The sequence below is a fragment of the Phyllobates terribilis genome, unplaced genomic scaffold (assembly GCF_046119375.1).
Source record: "Phyllobates terribilis strain yellow unplaced genomic scaffold, ASM4611937v1 Scaffold_2__4_contigs__length_985480577, whole genome shotgun sequence".
Lineage (NCBI taxonomy): Eukaryota > Metazoa > Chordata > Amphibia > Anura > Dendrobatidae > Phyllobates > Phyllobates terribilis.
Window position 1 is genome coordinate 442,844,959 of NW_027362762.1, and position 22,255 is coordinate 442,867,213.

General features: G+C 42.7%; 1 protein-coding gene across 2 annotated transcripts in view; it reads right to left on the reverse strand.

Moving 5' to 3' along the window:
• Positions 1-22,255, reverse strand: part of AP2B1 (adaptor related protein complex 2 subunit beta 1) — a 214,419-nt gene that overhangs the window by 6,283 nt on the left and 185,881 nt on the right. For both annotated transcript variants that reach the window (XM_073665457.1, XM_073665456.1), the window contains 6 exons: positions 21,314-21,460; positions 18,753-18,898; positions 13,211-13,340; positions 9,891-9,975; positions 9,370-9,456; positions 3,726-3,880 (listed from right to left, as the gene is read on the reverse strand). In XM_073665457.1, the coding sequence (XP_073521558.1) occupies positions 3,726-3,880; positions 9,370-9,456; positions 9,891-9,975; positions 13,211-13,340; positions 18,753-18,898; positions 21,314-21,460 (750 nt within the window). The remainder of the gene's footprint in view (positions 1-3,725; positions 3,881-9,369; positions 9,457-9,890; positions 9,976-13,210; positions 13,341-18,752; positions 18,899-21,313; positions 21,461-22,255) is intronic.

A 22,255-nucleotide genomic window follows, 5' to 3' on the forward strand; every position in this document is an offset into this window, starting at 1 on the left:
CGCCAGAAGATGACGCTTCTATGAACGCGCCATTTTCCGGGGTGGCTGCGGACTGCAATTTGCAGCGGGTGGGGCCCAGAAAGCTTGGGCCTCCCTACGCTGCGGATTCCAGACCCCAGCTGCCTAGTTGTACCTGGCTGGACACAAAAATAGGGCGAAGTCCCACGTATTTTTTTTTAAAATTATTTCATGAAATTCATGAAATAATTAAGAAAAAAAGGGCTTCCCTATATTATTGTGTCCAACCAGGTACAAATAGGCAGCTGGTGGTTGGGGGCAGCCCGTTCCTGCCTGCTGTACCTGGCTGGACACAAATATAGTTCGAAGCCCCACGTCAATTTTTTTAAAATTATTTCATGAATTTCCTGAAATAATTAAAAAAAAATTGACGTGGGACTTCGCACTATATTTGTGTCCAGCCAGGTACGGGCTGCGCCCAACCACCAGCTGCCTATTTGTACCTGGCCGGACACAACAATATAGGGAAGCCCTTTTTTTAAAAAATTATTTCATGAAATAATTTAAAAAAAAAATACGTGGGGCTTCTCCCTATTTGTGTGTCCAGCCAGGTACAACTAGGCAGCTGGGGGCTGGAATCTGCAGCTCAGGGAGGCCCAAGCTTTCTGCCCCCCCCCCCCCTCCCCGCGGTGCAAATTGCAGTCCGCAGCCACCCCGGAAAATGGCGCGTTCATAGAAGCTGGATGCTGTACCTGGCTGGCATACAAAAATATGGCAAAGCCCACGTCAAAATTTTTTGGGAAAAATTAATTAAAAAATAAATTATAATTTAGAGACTGCATCTTTATTAACTCCTCAAATGTCATTTAGTGTTAAAATAAAGGATTTATTTAAAAAAAAATTGGCGTGGTATCCCCCATAATTTTAGGCTCTAGCGGAGGTTAAGCAGACGGCTGGGGCAGATGTTTGAAGCCTGGGAAGTGGGTAATACCCACAGAGCTTCCCAGACTACTAATATCAGCCCCCAGCTGAATACCTAGCCTTTACTAGCTATTAAAATGGGGGACCCCCCCCAAAAAAATGACGTGGGGTACCCCCTATTTAATAGCTAGCAAAGGCTAGGCAGACAGCTGGGGGCTGATATTAATAGCCCAGGAAGGGTGCTATGAATATTGGCCCCCTCCCAGGCTAGAAACACCAGTCATCAGCCGCCCCAGAAATGGCGCATCCATAGGATGCGCCAACTCTGGCACTTAGCCTCGCTCTTCCACGCTGCCCTGGTGCGGTGGCAGGGGGTAATAGGGTTGGGGTTCATGTCAGCGCCAGCTGCCATGAAGCCCAGGTTAGTAATGATGGGCGTCTATAAGACACCCCCATTACTAACCTACAAAGTGTTAAAAAGAAAAAACACACTACACCCAGAAAAAATAATTTATTTGAAATAAAACACACAATTTTATTTAATTCTTAGTTTACTAAAAAAAAATAGTTACCTGTCCACGTTCCAGCGCTGATCTCCCATGCACAGCTGTCACATCTGGAGATGGTGACAGCTGTGCATGGCTGCTGTAAGCTCACGCTGCCGGGAACACGTCCGCTCCCGGCAGCGGGAGCCACTGACTGAGGTCACCGGAGTGCATTCAGGTAGCGCTGCTCCGGAGACCTCCTTTACGGCACTGCTGTACCGTGGGAATTTCTCACGGTACAGCAGGGCCGTAAAGGAGCTAACCGAAGCAGCGCTGCCTGAACTCCAGCGAACCCGCTTATGCAATGACGGGGCTGCTTTACGGCCCCATCATTCTAGTGGCGGCAGCGGTTCAGAGCGGTCACATTCTATGTGGCTGCGCTAAACTGGAGATCATCGTGGGACACTCGTGGACTACTACGGAGGGGTAAGGATAAGGTTGTGGTTTATTATTTTATATTTTATTACAGGAGATCGATGGCTTCGGGGAATTAGGTGTCTAGGTGAGTATAGGTGTAGTTTTTTATTTTTTACTTTATTTTAGGTGGCGATCGGCGGGGACAGGTAATGTATGAACTAATTTATTGTAGGTAACCACTGGCCACCAATGACATGTATTTAAAATTTATTGGGGAAACAGTAGGGCAATTTAAATAACAGGATCAGGCTGATGGGAACTACTACTCCGATCGAGCTGATCCTGCTGGCACGAGTGGACGGGGGACAGACATAGGCCGATGGGAGTAGTAGTGTCACATCGGCCTATGTCTGCCTGCACGCACACACACACCCGCACACACTCGCAGACATCGCACACACTCGCAGACATCGCACAGACACCGCACACACTCGCAGACATCGCACAGACACCGCGCACAGACACCCCGCACACACTCGCACAGACACCCACACACACCAATCATGACGGGCTGATCGTCTGGGAGGTGAGGCTGACCTGTGCGGCCGTGGGAAAGTTCATGTGAGTTCATGCAATGCAGTCAAGCATGAACTCACGTGAACCCTCTGAGGGCACCGCGGCTACTTCAAATGAACAGCTGATCAGCATCACCTGATACCTCAGCTGTTCATTTGAAATAACCGGCGGGAAAGCGCAGCACAGAACGGGAAAGCCGGCGGTGAAGTCTTTTCACTGCCGGCTTCCCCGCCCGGGTCCTTCGCTCCCCGCTCCTTGGTGCTGCGCTCCCCGCCCGGTCCTAACTTACGATCGGGATGGGAGGTGGCGAGGGGAGCGGAGGATCAGGGTGGGAGGCTGCGGGGAAGCAGTATGGGGCTGTGTGATTGTTTAAAAGCCGGCAGCTTTTTACCGCCCGCCGGCTTTTAAACGATCAGGAGAATTCTCCCACGCTGGGATGCCATTCTAATGACAGGCTGGATCGCAGCTGAGCGCTGCCATCCAGCTTGTCATCCTTCAGAGACACTGCAGAGCGCAGGCATTATGGGAACTTCCGATTCCGGTATTCGATATTGTAAAAGTATCGGAATTAAGTATCGGAATTCCGATACTGAAATATCGGGTATCGGCCGATATTCGCGGTATCGGAATGCTCAACACTACTGGTGACTGCACATCTGCACACACTTACTGGGCCAAATGCACGATCAGCAGGCATCATGCACCTGTCATTCTAACAAACAGGATAGCTACACGATTACCTACTAATAGTGATGAGCGCCATTCTCGAGTCCCCGGGGATTGCCTGCCGTATATGGTAATGCAGTAGCCAAAACGGCTACAACATTACTGTGTATGGTGGACAATCTCGCATGTTTATTGGCTAATAGCCACAAAACATGCGGGAACTCAAGCATGGTGCTCGAGCACCCACGATACATGATGCGTAATCTAGCACCCTGTGCTCACTCAAGTAGCGAGCACGCTCACTCATCACTACCTGCTAATCGTGCACGTGCCTCGGCAGGTATGTGTAGACATCAGTGTTACTCACCTCCTGATGCAGATGTGAGCAGTGCTGGATAACACCTTTAAAGGCCCGGTTTACTGACTCTGTATTCTGCAGCTCACTTATCAGCTTTACTGTGTAGAATGGGACTGGGATGATCGAAGGTACCACCTATTTATTGTGAAGCGTTATTACAAAGTGATACGAAGGCTTACTAACATAAGGATAATTTGTCATCCTTCAAACACTGCTAACCATGGGAGGCTACAAAAAGCAAATAATGCAGTGGGGATGCTCAGACTATAAGTGTGCAGCAGAGGTAACCTTGTATACAGTATTATCAATACTTTAGTGTTCTACCAAATGTATTCTGCACTTACTGTGTAATTAGGGTTGCCAGGCTGGATCCGCAGCTCCGCCAGTATCCAGATACCATTGGTAAGTTTCAGGGACTGGTACAACATGTCCTGCCCTTCCACATTCCTCTTTGCAATAGTGTAAACATTGTTATTCTGTAGTTTGCTGGAAACTGTGTCTAAAAGGGAAGGAAAAGTCAGTTTGTCTCATTGCTATATAGTAGAAAAAGGTCTGATCAGCGCACATGTACTACACAAAGGAGTATGGTGAACGATGCCATTCCGAATTGAAGCAAATGTCAAAATGATTCTTCTTTAGAGCACGATAAAAAACACAATAAGCAGTTACCAAAAACGTGGAAGCATAACAAGATTGTACTACAATGATCATCAGCGCTTCAGAACACAAATGCATGCAATCACTGAGCGACGAAGCAATGAAGAACGTTCTATACTAAACATCTTCCACTAGTCTAGCAGAGCTCAAAATAACAACAATTGTATAAATCAGGATTGTGTACAAGGACATAATCTGTTCTAATTTAGTCTCTGAACCTGGATGCAAGCAGCGGCTCTATACACTGTTATGCCGATACGCATACGTGTGAAAAAGTAAAAATAACCTGCCTGCTAAGTCCTTCACACAGCCATGCCACTGTATCTCCCTTGTAGGGAATCTATCACCAAGTTTTTGCCACCTAATCTAAGAGCATCAAAATATAGAGACAGAGACCCTGAATTCAGCGATGTGCTGCTTAGTGTCGTTTTGATAAAATCACTGTTTCATTAGCAGGAGATTATCACTAGATAGTATACCTGGTGCCATGTAGTCCCTCCATATTCATGAGCTCTGTATAACCATGCCCACAACCAATTATTGGCAGTTTTCTGCCTATGCACAGTGTACACAGAAAGCTGCCAATCAGTGGTGTGGGCAGAGTTATACAGAGCTCAGCATTTAGAGAACTTCTAGATCTGCAGTAGGTAAAACAGTGATTTCATCAAAATTGCTGTAAGTAGCCAAGTGAGTCCTACATCACTGGAATCAGGATCTTTGTCCCTATATTATGCTGCTCTCTGATGTGGTAGCAAAAACCTTGTGACAGATTCCATTTAATGGGGTTTTCTCACCATGATGATGGCTGTCCAGTTTTGAAAATGCCTGCTAATCGGATTTTACTGTTCAGGTAAGTTGAGGACAGCTATACATTAACATGCAGTGGCTGTAGTATTACATGGTATCCTTTCAAGATAATGGCCATTATGAGATACAAGGGTTGGCTCATTGAGAATGGTCTCCAGAGGGGAAAGGGTGCTCTATCCCCTCTATAAGCAGTAGTTTAGTCTTACTATTATCTACTGTTTCACTGCTCCTGTAATGAGAACGGTCATCCCTGACCTATGTAGAAGGTCTTTAAACTGTCCTCTAAACAGATGTCAAAAGTGTTGTGGAAAATAGGAAACTAATCTATTTATACTCTCTCTTTTTTTTTTAGTGTTAAAGGGGTTTCAAATAGAAAATAAATGGCTGATCAGAGCAGTCAGTCTCTGATTCATGTTGCTTGTGGTTTAGGCAGCCCAAATCAGATCACAGATTCCCTTTAATTTTCCTTATTATACTGTAGATATAAACTAAATATCTCTCTCTTTATGTGCACATTTTGTTAAAAATATGTACTAACAATTTCAAGTTCTTGTACAAAATTTCACTTTACATTGGCATTTTTTTCTCTCGACTTTCAGGCTTGTAATCTTGCACTCCGTAATGTTTCCTGAATGATGACCCACTTATAACACAGCTAAACAGACGTGGATAGGACGCAGCATTTCCATGATAGAAGATGCAGCCGACTAAATAATCAAACGCTTGTGATGCCATGTGAACGTCAGCGTGGTTCAGGAAGGCAAAGAAACCCATGTATAAATGAATATTTAACACCATCCTCCATGCAGATACACAGCAAAAAGTGTTCATAGGGAAGCTTAGTCAAAAACCCAAAGCAGGTCTAATTGCCCCGTAGTAGCCATCTGTACAATAAAAGAGCGGAGCTTATATTTTTGAACACATGGCTTATTCCTAAAACCGCTTTAACCCTATTTTTTGGAGAGGATTCATTACTTTCTTATGAGTAAAGATATAATGATAGCTGAAAGCAATCTGCACTCAACGGCCGGCCCAGGTTGGCTTTATTTGGGTATTTTATAACCTACAGGTTTAATAAAAAATCATCAAGTGTCGAATGGCCAAAGAGCGGAGTTGTTACCAGGACATGGCATGCCCCTGCTGCAGGCCGACAGAACATTTCATTCATAGCTTTGCAGTCACAGAAATTGATCCTGTAAAGAGCAAGTCATTGTGTGCAGTCCCCCAGCAGCGCAAACACTGCACTGCTGTGCGAGCCTTTGTTCTGTGCTGAAGAATCCTGCGGCCTCTCGCAATACTGCAGAGAATTCCCTAGGAGTCCATGGGTTAATAACGCTTCACAGATATAATGCCAGCAGATTGTCACATGACCTGGGCTATTTTTAGTTGGCATCGCGCACTCTCTCTGAGTGGAGCCGCTGAACTGGAAGCAGCTACGAGGCTTTCGCTCTATTCTTCATCATGTTGCAGGGGAGATGATGTGAAGATGCAGGACACAAAATATGGTGGGAAACAAGGAAATACAAGAACAGGATATGAATCCAGCAACTAAGAAAAAAGCTGATTTAGCAATAGGAGCAGTAAAAAAGTCACACTGAAAAACACACGAAAATAGGGAAACGAACCCGGCAGTAAATACTATTAGGATATAAAATTAACCAATATTGTAGAAAAAATGTAATACGAACAACCAAGTCATGAAAGTACCACTCCATTATTTGTTTTTATTATTTCACCACCGAATAGGTATCAGGAATGTTCCCCGTGTGTAGTAGAATAATTATTGGTCTCAGTCTTCTACTCTCTCCGATGCCGCTCCGGACCCTCTTCACCATCTTTTTACTGCTGCTCTGACTAACCAGAAACAACTGTTAACAGTTACTATATCTCGGTGTAACTCCGGTCATGTGATGAAGAAGAGGACAGGAGCGGCACTGGAAACGGCAGAGGATGGCGATCGATATGTATTTTACTACACACAGTGAACATCCCCTCTTCAACTCCTGACCCAGCTGCTCTTCCCCTCCCACCCACCCCTCTGCCAGGGACTTTTGCAGTGACTGATGAGTCATACAGGGAAAATGGACCTCCTGTTTCTACATAGAGCTTAGAAGGAATCAGCTAGTCAGTTTTTAATCACGTGATGTCATAGACCTAATGGAAAAGAGAAGAATTAAGTGGCTAGAAAGGAAAAGTGAGCAATTGTAAGTACACAGTGCTATAGAATATAAAGACTGCAATATATTAAGAGGATAACATTTTGATTGGAGTGCTTCTTTAAGATTCCTAGTAATGGCTGCATCCCTTTACAATGGAAAAAAGGGCGAATCTGCCAGGTTGGTCTCTCTGGATTACAAAGGTTAACGGTGGATCCAGTAGCTTCTCTTTATAATAGACAGGATACTTTCTACAAAACTTGGTACTACTGGAAGGAATTCTAACAGTCCAGGGAATATGGAGAACTATCCCAATCGAATTACTATTCGAGCAAAAAAAAAAAAAAAAAAAAAAAAAAGACAGAAGTTGTGCATATTTGACCTAATATTAAAAAAAAAAAAAAAAAGGATGTAAGGATATAGTTTCATTTAAAAATAATCTGTTAGCTTACCTGATAAGTCTAAGTAAATATTTGTACTCCCCATGAAAGAACAATTTCGTATCAGATTTCTTTGAACTCTTCATTGTGCCTTGCATTATATGAAATGGGTGCTCCCAGTTGTGGGTGTGTGCCTGCACGCCAATGCTGTCCACGCAGTTCTGACAGTGTCAGATTGTGCAGGGACACACCTCTATGACCAGTTTAATGCTAACACCCTGTTGTCAATTTATTTATCCATTTCTGGAAAGAATAACAGAGGAACGGCTCAATGACTAGAATTGTTACATCATGGGAACTACAATTTACTAAAACAGACATGGCAAGGTTTCTGAAAAAGGAACTTGTTAAGAGCAAGGACGAAAAGCCAATTCAATCTTTTTTCAAGCCCGATTCCAATAAAAATGTAGTCCAGGGATAAGTTGTAGGAAATCAATACAGCAGCTTACGCATTTACACGTGCTCTTAGTCAGAGCTAGTCATGTTAGAACTAAAAGCACACGTAGCGCCCGAAACACGCACACGGCTATATTGATTTTCTACAACTTATCCCTGGACTACATTTTTATTGGAATCGGGCTTGAAAAAAGATTGAATTGGCTTTTCTTTCTTGTATTGGACAAGTTATTTTTTCTGATGTAAACGCATACCAAGCCAGAGACTGGTTACAGGATCGAGAAATATGTGAATTGTGATGAGATGGATTTTCTCAGTTACCCACAATGTCTCCCTATAAATGAAATCCCTACATTCTTTTAAATGTTGTGAATAACACTTTAAAGTGATCACCCACCTTTGGAAGGTGATCACTTACAGTGGGGTCCGGACTACCCTGCTCTCTCTGGCAGTTCCATAGAGAATGAATGGAGTGGTGGTGCATATGCATGGGTACCGCTCCATTACGATGTGGCATTTCAGAGCCCCGTTCTTGGGATTGGTTGGGATCTCAGTGGTCAGACACTATAGATCAGAAAGTTATCACCTATACTAAGGATAGGTGATAACTTTCAATGTGTGAAATACTCCATTAATGACACAATCTGTCATAACCAAGGTAAACCTGTCACATCCCAAAACGCTATTAACTTGCAGATATGGTGTTAATCTGTAGGTTGATAGTATTCCAAAAGGTGGGTCAGCCGCTACAATGAAAGTCCATCTATTGGGAGGAAAAGAACTTCATTCTTCCCAACAACCTTTGACTTTCAGTCATGGAGGTGAGGCTGGGGCAGCTTTCATCACTGCTCAGTACATAGTGAGCAACGGCTGTAACCGCACCCCCGGTACTGACTGACAGCCGCTCAGCAGTGCATCAGTAAAGACCCAGCTGTCAGTCAGTGTCAGAGCGTGATTAAAGCCATCACTCACGATCCTATCTCATTATGTAGTAGGTGTAATAATAATGATATTAACAAATACCTCCAATTAGAAATGTAGTATAGTTTTTCTGATTAGCTATGTCTCTTTCCTCATGTAGGGCATTGCAGGGACCTTAGGTATCCAAGGCTACGACCACTGATATACTGACCTATTGCAATATATCAGGCAATTACACCCACCAAGGGCATTGGAAACATGAACCATGACACCAGCGTGTATAATAAGTACTACCAAGTATTTCCTGGCAACAATGCAGATAGGTTCGATAAAGTAATCTATGACTTTTTAGCTCATATTACGTTTATTACTACAGGTTGACGCACTGATCAGTAATTTCCTTTTTTTCTTTTGCAGCAGCACCAGTACATTGAAGTATTATGCGAATAATTAGTCTCAAACTGATAAAAGTGGCGAACATAACTTGGATGTGTCCGTCCATTTATTTGGACCCTCAGATCTGCTACAATAGGCGCCAGACCCCAGCAGAACTCCGAATTCCTGAATAGCATATCTGCATGTAAAATACAAAACAGATTACCCCAACTAACCTGCATTCAGGTGGCATTCTTTGATTTGGAACTGCAGTTCATTCTCATTAGGAATGTCTTTCCATGTGGCCAGGAAGACTTGCCTCTCTAAAGGATGAAAGCAGGACAGTGGATTACTGTCCAAACAATGTGATCGCTATAAGCATAATCAATGGTATTGAGCAACACAAACGTGAATGTTACATAACTAGAAGCCTCCATGAAGCTCAAGGGCAAAAAAAAACAAAGCAATAGGAACACGCTTGTAAAAGTCCTCCAATATTAGATCAGTGTGTAGTGCTAGTCTGATCCACAAATTGCTCTGTGCCGGATGAGTAGTCAGCAGGACGGTTGTCAGTAACAGATTATATTATCAGCGCAGTCAATGCTCATGTGCGCAGTACTCATTCATCCGGAATGAACAAGGGAACAAGATAGAAAATGTTAAATAATTGTATTCATTGTAATGACATGTGGCCCAGCCTCCTGATGGATGAAGGGTTCCCCAGTAGAGTGCCTTGCACGCAGAAATGTTCTCTTACCCATTTTGCCATCTTCCACAAAGAGTACGTGTAGCGGGATGAGACAGCTGAAGTAGAACACATCAATGTTGTTTTTCACAGCCACCTATCACACACAAGAGCGAGAACCAAGAATTAACGTGCTAAATTTACAACTAGCGTTGTGACCCTGGCATCCGAGATCCCACAGCTGATCTGACGGGTTCATAACACCCATTAACCCTTCAGCTCCACTTGGCTGTTTCTAAATCATTCTTTTAAGCTCGTGAACAGAAGTGACATCTGTACTTATACGTTGGTCTATAAATAAATGAAGGCCCTTTCAGGTTATTACTGATGGGAGTGGATTAGGCTAGATTTGCAGCTGCGTTCACATTTCCGTTTTTTTCTGTTCCGTGATAGGAACGAAAAATGAAAAGGATGGCAGCGCCGGATCCATCACATGAGTGCCAAATGAATCCCTTAACTATAATGGGTTGTTTGGGGTATCTTATGGTGGTCGACATCTTACAGAAAGAAAAAAATATGGAGCCTAACAGAACCTGAAATGCAGATGTAAGCCTAACTTTAGAGCAATTAGTCAAGAATTATTTATGAAAAGGGATATGGTATAATGTATTTTAGTTATTTGGTAAAAAATAATACAATATAATAACTTTGTAAACCCTCCTGAAGACCTTCATTACTGAATTACTTTTCTCGGACACAGGGCTGACAAACTTTCACAAAGGGTTACATTATGTCACAAGGAATTGGAAGCTCATACAATTATTGATATTCGGGTATGCAAAACCAATGTGTGGCGTCCTGGTGGAAGGACATGTCCTACAGCTAAGCGCTCTGTGGATGGAGGGGGACATACTGTTGTCTCACTATCTGCACTGCTGTCACATTAATGAACGTGTCTCAGTGCTCTGAATGTCCCCATGTCATTGCCAGGCTGCCAAAGCAAAATCTACAAGAATACAACCAATTGACTGGGCGTTTTTCCCAGGAGATATGAAACTGGATGAATATCTTGATTAGTTACTATGTTTATTCAGTTGACTTCAGTGATGTGATCATATTAATTAGACATAAGCAAATAAATTCACAGGTCTCTAGTCCAACGGCCAGGTCAGTAGTCTGCGGCCAGGTCAGAGAGCCATGCGGACCTTCCTGTCCTACCTACTGGCATCAGTGGCTCCTCTTTTGAACAGCCATGCTGGCGCAATGTCATGCATGCGTCACACTGCAAAGATATCGCACCTGGATGGCTAATCAAACGAGGAGTCAGGGATCCCGCCAGGTAAATCTCCCATCCAGCAGCCATGCAATTCTGACCTGGTCGCTGGACCAAGGTCCTTCAAAGTGATTCACTCATCTCTAATATCAATGGCTGGAATTCTGCCACTTTACTTAGACAAAATAAAATTTTTCGTAAGCAAACTTCGCAGAACACAGTGCAGCACAGTGATGAAGAAAAGTAGCTATATGTTATAGGCACAGAAAGTTTTTATCCTTGCCTGCCACGGTACAGTGACGCTACAGCAAGATCACCATTTCTATAAACCTGCTACTGCACATAGAGATTCCCAGTTAGCACATAGTCCCCCATTACAGTCATTCTGTAGAGAACCATGCAATACGGAAAATATTAGCCAATAGGTTCCCGCTATGGACTCTGTCTCGGACAGGGCAGAAAGTAAAAAAATGCAGCAAGTCTCCAACTCTGCTCCATATTGAAATTAATGTTTCGTGCAGCCTGGGGGAAGAGATGCTACTAAACAGTACAGAGCTCCCATTTAATACATTTAAATATTTACTTTTAGGATTGCTTCTTCCTATAGGTGGCACTAGAGTTTTAGTCCTCTTCCTCTCTGAAGAGATAATTTGCATATTTCCCAGAGGAGCATTGCTGCTTAAAAGTCTCCTCACCTCGGCATGTCAGGCATGACATGTCAGTCTCGCCAAGGAGAAACATAGGCTATAGCCCAAACTTAGCACCGGAAACAGTTATTGTAACAAGTAATCAATGCTTCTTGGGCAAGATCAAAGTTAAAAGGGTATTCCTCAATCTTGCCCATTTGTGTCAATGCTTGGGATTTGCCATAAATGAATAGTATAATGCAGATGTCGCTGGAACATGCATCCAGTGGGGCATCACTTTCCCTAGACTAGTCCTGCCTCACTCAGTCCCTATAATCATACTGCCTGGGCACGGCCAATGTCCTTCCCTGCAGCTCAACTAATTCCAGCACAACTGCTCGTCTTGCACACGCACACAATGTCCTTTTTGACAATCCCTTAGTAAGGATCACTACAGCTTTAGCTTCCTGGGCAGGTGCAGTGAACTGATGAAGCCAGGAGCAAACACCAGGCTTCACTGAGCATGGCCAGGAAGGGACAAATGGAGAGGACGTAGTGCAAGTGTGGAAGATCTGCAGAGGTACTGGAATAAGATGGGAAGGAGGTCATTCAAACCTGACGGGCATGATTACAGGTTCTAAGCTCAGACTAGTCTGGGGGAAGCGACGTCCTGCCAAACTAGTAAATCTCCTGCTGTGCGTTATTACAATGTATAAAATAATTTAATAGCACCAAATTGTGTAAATACATGAATGCAGATGTCTATTTCTATCCATATTAACAGGAAACCTGACAGTGTTTTCCTAGACAGAACCATACAGCTTCTTCCCAAACTGATCTGTCAAGAGGGTCAAAAAACAGGATACTAAAAGGTTTACTTAAGTGTGATCCATATGGCTGAAAAAGATCAGTTGGTATATCAAAGTAAAATCCAGCCAAAGCAATCACATAGCAGGACAGTAATAAGATAAATGACACAGACTGCTAAGTATTGAAAGATACATTCCAGAAATTTGATCACAAGAAAATTAATACGGTCACAGATTGGGATATGTAACTAGGGCACATTGCCACCTGCATTTGTGCCACCAATCTTGAATGTCGTCACGAGGGAAAAGGGAGCAGAACAGTCATATAGGAGATGGCAGTCAGTAATGACATGTCTGGCTTGGGTGGTACAAACTAATTGATTTTTGTAGATGCATTGCTAGGAAAGAATAGGGCGAGCAGATGGCTCACTGGGAATACATGATCCAGCATTCCCAGCGGAGATGCTTTTTCGAACAGTAAATATGCTTTAATGGGTATGAGTCCCATCTTTGGACACACACAACATTTTCTTATTGTTGTCTATGCCCACAACGTCTGCTGTTAGCTGGTTCCTTATTTCTATAGTAAAACAAAAGCCAGAAGTAGCACTGAAATCACATCCCAGCTCCACGATACGCCAGAGCAATATATGTATCAATAGCAAAAACTATGTAATTATTTACCTGGAGGTTGTTAAGTGGCTCCATTTTCATGACCGGCCCCAGAGTATTTAAAGGGAGGGAAATGTCAATGCTTTGGTTTGGCATGAGGGGTGTATGGATAGCCAATGGGGCACTAGGAATTACTCCAAAGCTGCAATAAAAAGATGAAAATCATTTACTAGTATCTGGCTGTGGATGGCAACAGAAATATAGTTCTAGAGTTTATTCAGTGACCTGAATTTTACACATAAAAATAAATTATTTGCCATGTATGGAGAAATATACACCAAAAATTATCAGATTAGACTTCAAAAAAATGGCAGTAAACGATCGGCATCCAAACAACTCTGGCAGCACCCACTTTTAGAATGAAGCTAATCGGATGGATTTCTGCCTATCCTATCAATTTTGGGGGATGTCCAATATATAGATGCATTAAAGTCACTTTAAAACTGAAACTTCGTAAAGTTCCTTGAAAAAAAATGAATAATTGCTGCTAAACTTTTAATCACTAACATCCTGACACTGGAAAAATGATAGTGATGTAAAGTAGACATAGTGAATGTTATTAACTTTTTTAGCATAACTATCCGGTTTAAGGGTATAAACATTCAAAGTTTAAAAGGTAGGCTGAGTTCACACGATGCGTTTTTCATGCGTTTCCGCGGCGTTTTTGCAGTTGCGTAAACGCCGCGGAAACGCATGAAAAACGCATGGTAGAAGGGAAGCAATGTTCCCCAATGGAAATCCGCATGTGCTGTGCCCATGATGCGGATTTTTCCGCAGCGTAAACGCTGCGGTCAAAAATCCGCAGCATGTCAATTAATTTTGCGGAAACGCTGCTCTTTTGCCGCCATTGACTTGCATTAGACCGCATGGAATCCGCATCACTGTATATGTTGATGCGCTTTTCATGCGGTCTAATGTGCGGATGGTACCCGTGTGTGGATGAGAGGACTCTCATCCAGACCCAGGTACCATTAAAAAAAAAAGAATAAAATAAAAAACATATATATTCTCACCTTCTGACGGCCCGCGCTGCGTCCTGCCGGCTTCCCGGGCACTTCGCGGTTGAATGAAGAAGGACCTTCGCTGACGTCAGTCATGTGACGGGTCACGTGACGCTGACGTCGGAAGGTCCTAAAGTCTTCACTGCCGGCAGCCGGGACCGATGAAGCAGGACACCGGGGGCCATCAGAGGGTAAAGTATAGATTTATTTTTTATTTTTTGACATTCACACACTATATAAATCCATGCCGGTTGCATGGATTTATATAGTGTGAAGTTGACAAGCACTTTCCAAGTGATGCTAAAATCACTTGGGAAGCGCTTGTCAACCCGCATGCGGAAATGAAAGTGAAGACCGCTTCATTTCCGCATGTCTCTGGCAGGAAAGCGCATGTACAATCCGCATGCGTTTTTTCCTGCCAGAGAGATGCAGAAACGCTCAGGAAAAAATCCTGAGCATTTCTGCATCGTGTGCACATACCCGTACACTTTGTTTTTTGAAGAACTTTATCAAATCTCTGATATGTTTTATATTTATATATGAAAGTATGGACCAAAATTCACCACTAACAAAATTAGTGAAAAAAACGTCATGTAAAAAAGTTTCAGAATTACTGGGATATGTTGAAATATTTGCGTTATTGACACGTAAAGTGATATGTTAGATTTGAAAAATTTGGCTTGGTCACTCAAGTTAAAAATGAACTTTGATGTGGTCAAAAATTAACAGAGAGAAATGTTGAGAAAGAAATTAAAGAAGTACAAACACTGCCATGAGAACAAGGTCACTGATTGAGTCACAGGATACAGTGCCTACAAGTAGTATTCAACCCCCTGCAGATTTAGCTGGTTGACACATGCGGAATTAACTTGGCATTGTGACATTTGTACTGTAGATCAGCCTGGAAGTGGGAAATGCACTGCAGCAAATTTTTTTTTTTTTTTTTTTTTTTTTAAAAAAACGTTAAAAGTTAATTCAGAGTGTCATTTATTATTCAACCCCTCAAACCACAAGAATTCTGTTTGGTCCCCCTAAAGTATTAAGAAGTAGTTCAGGCACCAAGAATAATGAGCTTCACATGTGTGGATTAAAGATCTCTTTTGCCAGCCTTTTCTGACTATTTAAGACCCTCCCCAAACTTGTGAACAGCACTCAGACATGGTCAACATGGGAAAGACAAAAGGAGCATTCCAAGGCCATCAGAGACAAGATCGTGGAGGGTCACAAGGCTGGCAAGGGGTACAAAACCCTTTCCAAGGAGTTGGGCCTACCTGTCTCCACTGTTGGGAGCATCATTCGTAAGTGGAAGGCTTATGGAACTACTGATAGCCTTCCACGGCCTGGACAGCCTTTGAAAGTGTCCTCCCGTGCCGAGGCCAGGCTTGTCCGAAGAGTCAAGGCTAACCCAAGGACAACAAGGAAGGAGCTCCGGGAAGATCTCATGGCAGTGGGGACATTGGTTTCAGTCAATACCATAAGTAACGTACTCCACCGTAATGGTCTCCGTTCCAGACGAGCCTGTATGGTACCTTTACTTTCAAAGCGTCAGGTCAAGGCTCGTCTACAGTTTGCTCATGATCACTTGGAGGACTCTGAGACAGACTGGTTCAAGGTTCTATGGTCTGATGAGACCAAGATCGAGATCTTTGGTGCCAACCACACACGTGACGTTTGGAGACTGGATGGCACTGCATACGACCCCAAGAATACCATCCCTACAGTCAAGCATGGTGGTGGCAGCATCATGCTGTGGGGCTGTTTCTCAGCCAAGGGGCCTGGCCATCTGGTCCGCATCCATGGGAAGATGGATAGCACGGCCTACCTGGAGATTTTGGCCAAGAACCTCCGCTCCTCCATCAAGGATCTTAAGATGGGTCGTAATTTCATCTTCCAACAAGACAACGACCCAAAGCACACAGTCAAGAAAACCAAGGCCTGGTTCAAGAGGGAAAACGTCAAGGTGTTGGAGTGGCCTAGTCAGTCTCCTGACCTTAACCCAATTGAAAACTTGTGGAAGGAGCTCAAGAATAAAGTCCACATGAGACACCCAAAGAACCTAGATAACTTGGAGAAGATCTGCATGGAGGAGTGGGCCAAGATAACTCCATAGACCTGTGCCGGCCTGATCAGGTCTTATAAAAGACGATTATTAGCTGTAATTGCAAACAAGGGTTATTCCACAAAATATTAAACATAGGGGTTGTATAATAATTGACCCACACTTTTATGTTTAAAATTTAATAAAATTCAACTGAGCAACATAACTTTTTGGTTTGTAAGATTTATGCTTCTGTTCATAAAACCTACTCTCGTTTGCAGTTTGAAGGCTCTAACTTATTTGCATCTTATCAACCCAGCTAAATCTGCAGGGGGTTGAATACTACTTGTAGGCACTGTAGATAATAAATAGGTGATCACTGGGGTTTCAGCTGCTGATAACCTTACTGATCATCATAACAGGGAAGCCCCAAGGCCTCTAAGTAAATTAAGTGACCACTGATTGGTTAACTCGGTATAGGCATTATCGATAGTTATGGGCATCAGTGAGAATATGTGAGCACTGCACCATTTAGCGTTTATAGGAATTATAGACAGAAGAGTAGTGGTCACTGTCAGGATTTATCACAGGCAGGGAAGGTCACGAAGAACCACCCGCTGTGATCTCTGGAGCAAACAGCTCTCTGCTGCCCCCTATCGTCAGGACAATTACACGATTGACCGACAATTAACGAAGGAGGCTGCAGGCTGCTTGCACTAACAGGCCAGTTATGAGAAAACTAACTGAGAGCATGGTATATACACCTCCAGATTCCAACACATGGAATATGTGTATATACCCCCGTACGGTCCCTGCTAACGCCAAGATAACCTCAGACTACTCACTGCCAGCACCAATCGTTTATACAGGCCGATTAGACGCCTGATGGTAGCGTATGACTTCGAGACGAGGTTACAGAACAAAACAGAATTATTAATACAAAAGGGGGCAGTGTTTATAAAAAATATACAAGAGATTTTACAAAGGCAACAAAACAATACAGCATATACAGTTACAGAAAATAAAAGGGATTAACAAAGGAAACTTACTACACCGCTCGCAGACATGAGTCAACTTAGCCGAAGGAGAGCGCTTTGCTTGGGGATGTTTAGAGAACAGGCTTCATGCATACAAGAGGTGTGTAACTCTCTACTGGAACCAAGATCATAATTCGGCTTTATCTTTTATCAGCTCCCGAGTCCCGCCCACACACCCTTCATGATGACCTCACATGGGCAGGGTTGTGAGCTGTCCTCAGCCCTTCAGGATTTTATGAAACCCCAATTTACGCTTTAACTCCTCACCAGATGATGGCAGAAGTTCGAGATTGTCGCCATATTTTCCATCATGATTTTATCTGGACTTAGAGACCAAACATGGCATGGCTGTTGGCAGTTATTTGGCCCATATGGATTTGGGGCGTATAGGCAGTGGTTACAGTTATGAAAAATAATGCATCTTCTTCACCTAATAGCCCCGGCACTGAAAATGTATGTCTCATCAATATCTGATTTATACAAATGTCAATATTCCATATTTTCTTTGAGACATGTGCCTGTTGCAGGTGCAATACTTCTCTAATAGGGACAAAGGTGTCTAGTGTAAATGTAAAATATTTCTCTTGAAAGGACAATGCATTTCCTGCAGACAAAAGGTTTCTAGGTTTCTTCCACTTCTGTGTCTATGCATAAAGACATGTCCCTATTGTTGTCTGAAAATACCTTTTGTCTAATTACCTGTCCATTCTGAATCTCAATCTCTCTCACAAAAGGCATCTTCTTTCAGTCATCATGGCATCAAAAGGACTTCATGTATTTTAATTAGGATTGTCACTTCTTTGTCTCCAATCTACACATCACAGTCTTACTTGTACTAGTCTATTGTACAATCTTGCATCTAAGAGTGTCAGTTCTTGTCTTGTACTGCAACTGAGAGAGGGGAGGATGCAGGGGAGAGAATGTCCCTCTCGGGTGGGGCTAAAGCTGCTAATATTTTCTATGACTGTCACTAGGTGGGGTATCCTGTGGTCAGAGCCCCCCGCAATAATACATTTATTGTTTATTCTGTAAATAGGTGGTCTATGGGACAACGCCGTTAAATTAGCATGTTAAGCCCTCCAAACAGCTTTGTCCTGTGCTCAACAAAGTGCCGAGTTTCCTGTGTTATCGTGTGAGTGGAGGAGGCCAACTGACTACTCATTTCAATAGCTAAGCCACTACCCTTCTCTGTTATAGCAGATGTGTAGACAAATAAGGGAGCTTAGCTATGGAGATTAGCATTCAGCCAGCCCCCTTTACTGTGGTCAGATGAAAACTGGAAGAGGATCAGCTAGGTCTGGGGCTTGCATTTGAATGTCCAAGCACCTTTCAGAAGTGAAGTATATTAAAGTAAGTTACATCATTTACTAACATGAGCACATTTAAGTTTTTTTTTTCTTTTTTACCTGGAACCTCTTCATATAAAAAAACACTACACAAATCTTGCCACGTTTCACTGTGTAGAAATCTCATCTTACCTATTCTTGTTAAACTGGATGGCAAAGTCAGTCATATGTTGCAGGGCCTTGTTCGTGAAATTCATGTCCATGTAAATGTGGCCCTGCCTATGTGAAAACGTGCCCGAGATCTCCAGCCCCTTCGCTTTCACAGCAGGAAGCCAAACCTAGTAAAGGGCACACATGAGAATTACTGCTACATTAACCAATTAACAAACTGACTCAATGTTTCCTCTACTAAATGCATTTAACAGGAATTGAGCAGCGTACTTATTACATGGAGAATTCACCCTAGAGAGCAAAAAGTCAAAATGTTAGCAACAGCAGTACCTGGCTTCTGGCAATAGACTCCTTTTTAATGTTATATGTCAAGTACATAGAAATCTAAATTACTAGTAACTTGTTCAGGAATTTGTAGCTAAGGGGCAAGGCTAAGTGTTCCTGCTTTCCAGGCTTGTGAGACGGAGAACGAGGGAAATGGATGAGCTCTTGGACACAGTCACTTTTATGCGTTTCTCACAGTATTCATTACAAAATTAATAGACGCGAAGATATTAATTGGGGTGGAATTACTACTCATAGGTGAAAAAGTTTTCGTGGTTAAGATATCATAACAGACTACATTTTTACAGGTAATGTCATATCAGTGATCATAAGTAGAGGCTTCAACCAAGTCTATATCTATCTATCTACACATATACATACACAGGATGAGGGGTGAGGGGTGCCATACATACCAGGAAGAGGGGTGGGGGGTGCCATACATACCAGGAAGAGGGATGAAGGGTGCCATACATACCAGGAAGAGGGATGAAGGGTGCCATACTTACCAGGAGCCGTGCTGCAGGTACAGTATGAACGCTATTAAGGAAAATGAATATTCACTGATCCCAACGCCCACCCATGGGCGTGGGGAGCAGTGAATATTAATTTTCTTTAGTAGCGGGCACAGTGTAGGCTGCAGCAGGCAGCTCCTGACTCCTGCTCCTCTGCCGCTCCCCCCACAGCGTATGTGTATACATACATATTATATATATATATATATATATATATATATATATATATATATACACATATATATACATACATACACACATAAGACGCACCCCCCACTTTCCTTCAATATTTTGGAGGAAATAAGTGCATGTTATAGTCCATAAAATACAGTACTTATTGGCCACAGATGAAAACGCATAAAGAAAATAAACCTAGCGGCAATATATGATGTATTTTTACATTTAGCTAAAAGTCAAATAATTTAGGTGATCAAACACATTAGATGAATGTCATTAAAAGATGTTCACCATCGATGGTTTTGGTGGTATCCCGCTTTGTTCTCAACAGCAGATGTCATGAAAAAGAAGAGTTGAAATGAATCATGCCGGATCCGTTTGTTCTTAAAGGGAATCTGTCACCAGGTTTTTGCCACCTAATCTGAGAGCAGAGTAATGTAGGAGCAAAGACCCCTAATCCAGCGATGTGTCTCTTACTGGGCTGATTGCTATAGTTTTGATAAGATCACAGTTTTATTAGCAGGAGATTATCACTAGAAGACTAGTAAACCAGCTGCCATGTACTGACTAGTCCCTCTATATTCATGAGATCTGTATAACCAAGCCCCCACCACTCATTGGCAGCTTTTTGCCTATGCAGAGAGTACACAGAAAGAGGCCAATCAGTGGTGTTGGCAGAGTTATACAGAGCTTCGCATTCAGAAAACTGGTACATCTGCAGCAGATAAATCACTGATTTTATACTGCAGCAAGGAGCCATGTAAGTGATATATTGCCTGAAACAAAGTCTCTGCCCCTACATAATGCTACTCTCAGATGCAGTAGCAAAAACCTGGTGATAGATTTCATATAAGGGAGATAAGATGTTGCTGGAGTCGTCTGGCTGCGATTTATTTCCCTCTTCCGATTGAAGAAATGCACACTCAGCCAAGTTGATCGTGCATATGAGGACAAATTCAAAGCAAGTTATTCAGCTGACAGCTATCTGATGTGTATAGGCAGATTTACTACACCAGGAAACAAAAATCAATCAAAATGCAGCAAGAGAGAGGCTAAAACAAGGTGGAAATGTTGTCTCTAGCTATCAGGCTCAGGCTTCCATTTATCCACTGTTGGGCAGGAAACTTAAAAAGCGAGACACAAGAAGGCAGATTGATATGTAAAAATTGAGTCCAGGTTGGTCTCCAAATGCAGACTCTCCTAAATGGGAAAGACGTGCCTGCATATAGTCTGTTGGAAGTGGCCTTTCTGTCTACAGTCAATACGTTAGCGTGGCTCCAAAGAACTGCAGGTAATTGAAGAAGAAAATTAGTCAATTTACTAAACTTCACTGCAGGAAATGAATAGCTAATTGTCTGCAACTGAAATACTTGCTGTGCTCCATAAAAGAAAATGTTACAAATTAATGAAAAACCACAATAAATATTACAGAACAATCCCTTCACTAAGTACGTTGTACCTTAGATCAATGAGCTATGAAGGAAAAAGCTTTGGGAAGATTTATAGAAGACACCATCATAGGTATTATATATAACTAACACCCCTAGAAATGGTCTCAGTAATACTTACAGCTTTTGGTGAAACAAATCCTCCTGGAGCCATGCCTATACCGGTAGAAAGTTCAAACAAATCATTGAGACCGCTACTGACCACCGCTGGAGTGGGTGATGGAGCAAAGGTAGCGGGAACAGAGGAAGGAATGAAGGTCTGTCCAACCTGTAAGATAAAAAAATAGTAAAAAACAATTCTAACATAATAATTAAAGCACCACTCCAGCATTTTTATTTTTTATTATTATTTTACCGCTGGAGCAGTGCCATTTCAATCACAGAATGCTAGAGGTGGAAGGGACCTCCAAGGACATAGTGTTCAGCCCCCTGCTCAATGCAGGATTCACTAATCCATCTCAGGCACATGTCTGTCCAGCCTCCGTACAGAATCATAAACTAATGTAAGTTCCCAGGACCTAGTATCTTACTTACCAGCGCCGCTGTAGTTGGTCTACAGCAGGTTGTGAACTGCCGGATCGCTTCAATGTTTGCTGGGCAACCTGGAAGTCACAACTGTATGTAAGTCTATGAGAGCCACAACAAAGCTGCCATAGACTTACATTGAGAGCTTGTGACAATTAATGCTAACTTCCGGTCAGTCCGAAGTTGCAGTCACAAGACGGCAGTGCGGTACCGCAGCAGCGCTGGGAAGAGTGGAAGACGGCAGCTGGTAAATATATTAGTAGGGTCAGGGAACTTACATTAGTGGCACCACTGCAGCATTGAAGTAGAAAAACAAAACAAAAGTGGTGCTTTAAGGGAGTTCTTGAAAATTTTAATAATTTTTTAATACGAGCTAAATTGTAAAGTTGCTGGTTTTAAAAGAACTTTGCAATTACACTCATTTGACAAGATGAGACCACACATACGGTTTTGTTTTACCAAAATTAGTAATCAAATGTCATTTTTCTGATATTCACTAATAAAGAGTTTCCTTTTTTCGGCAAAAGGTAAGTAAGTG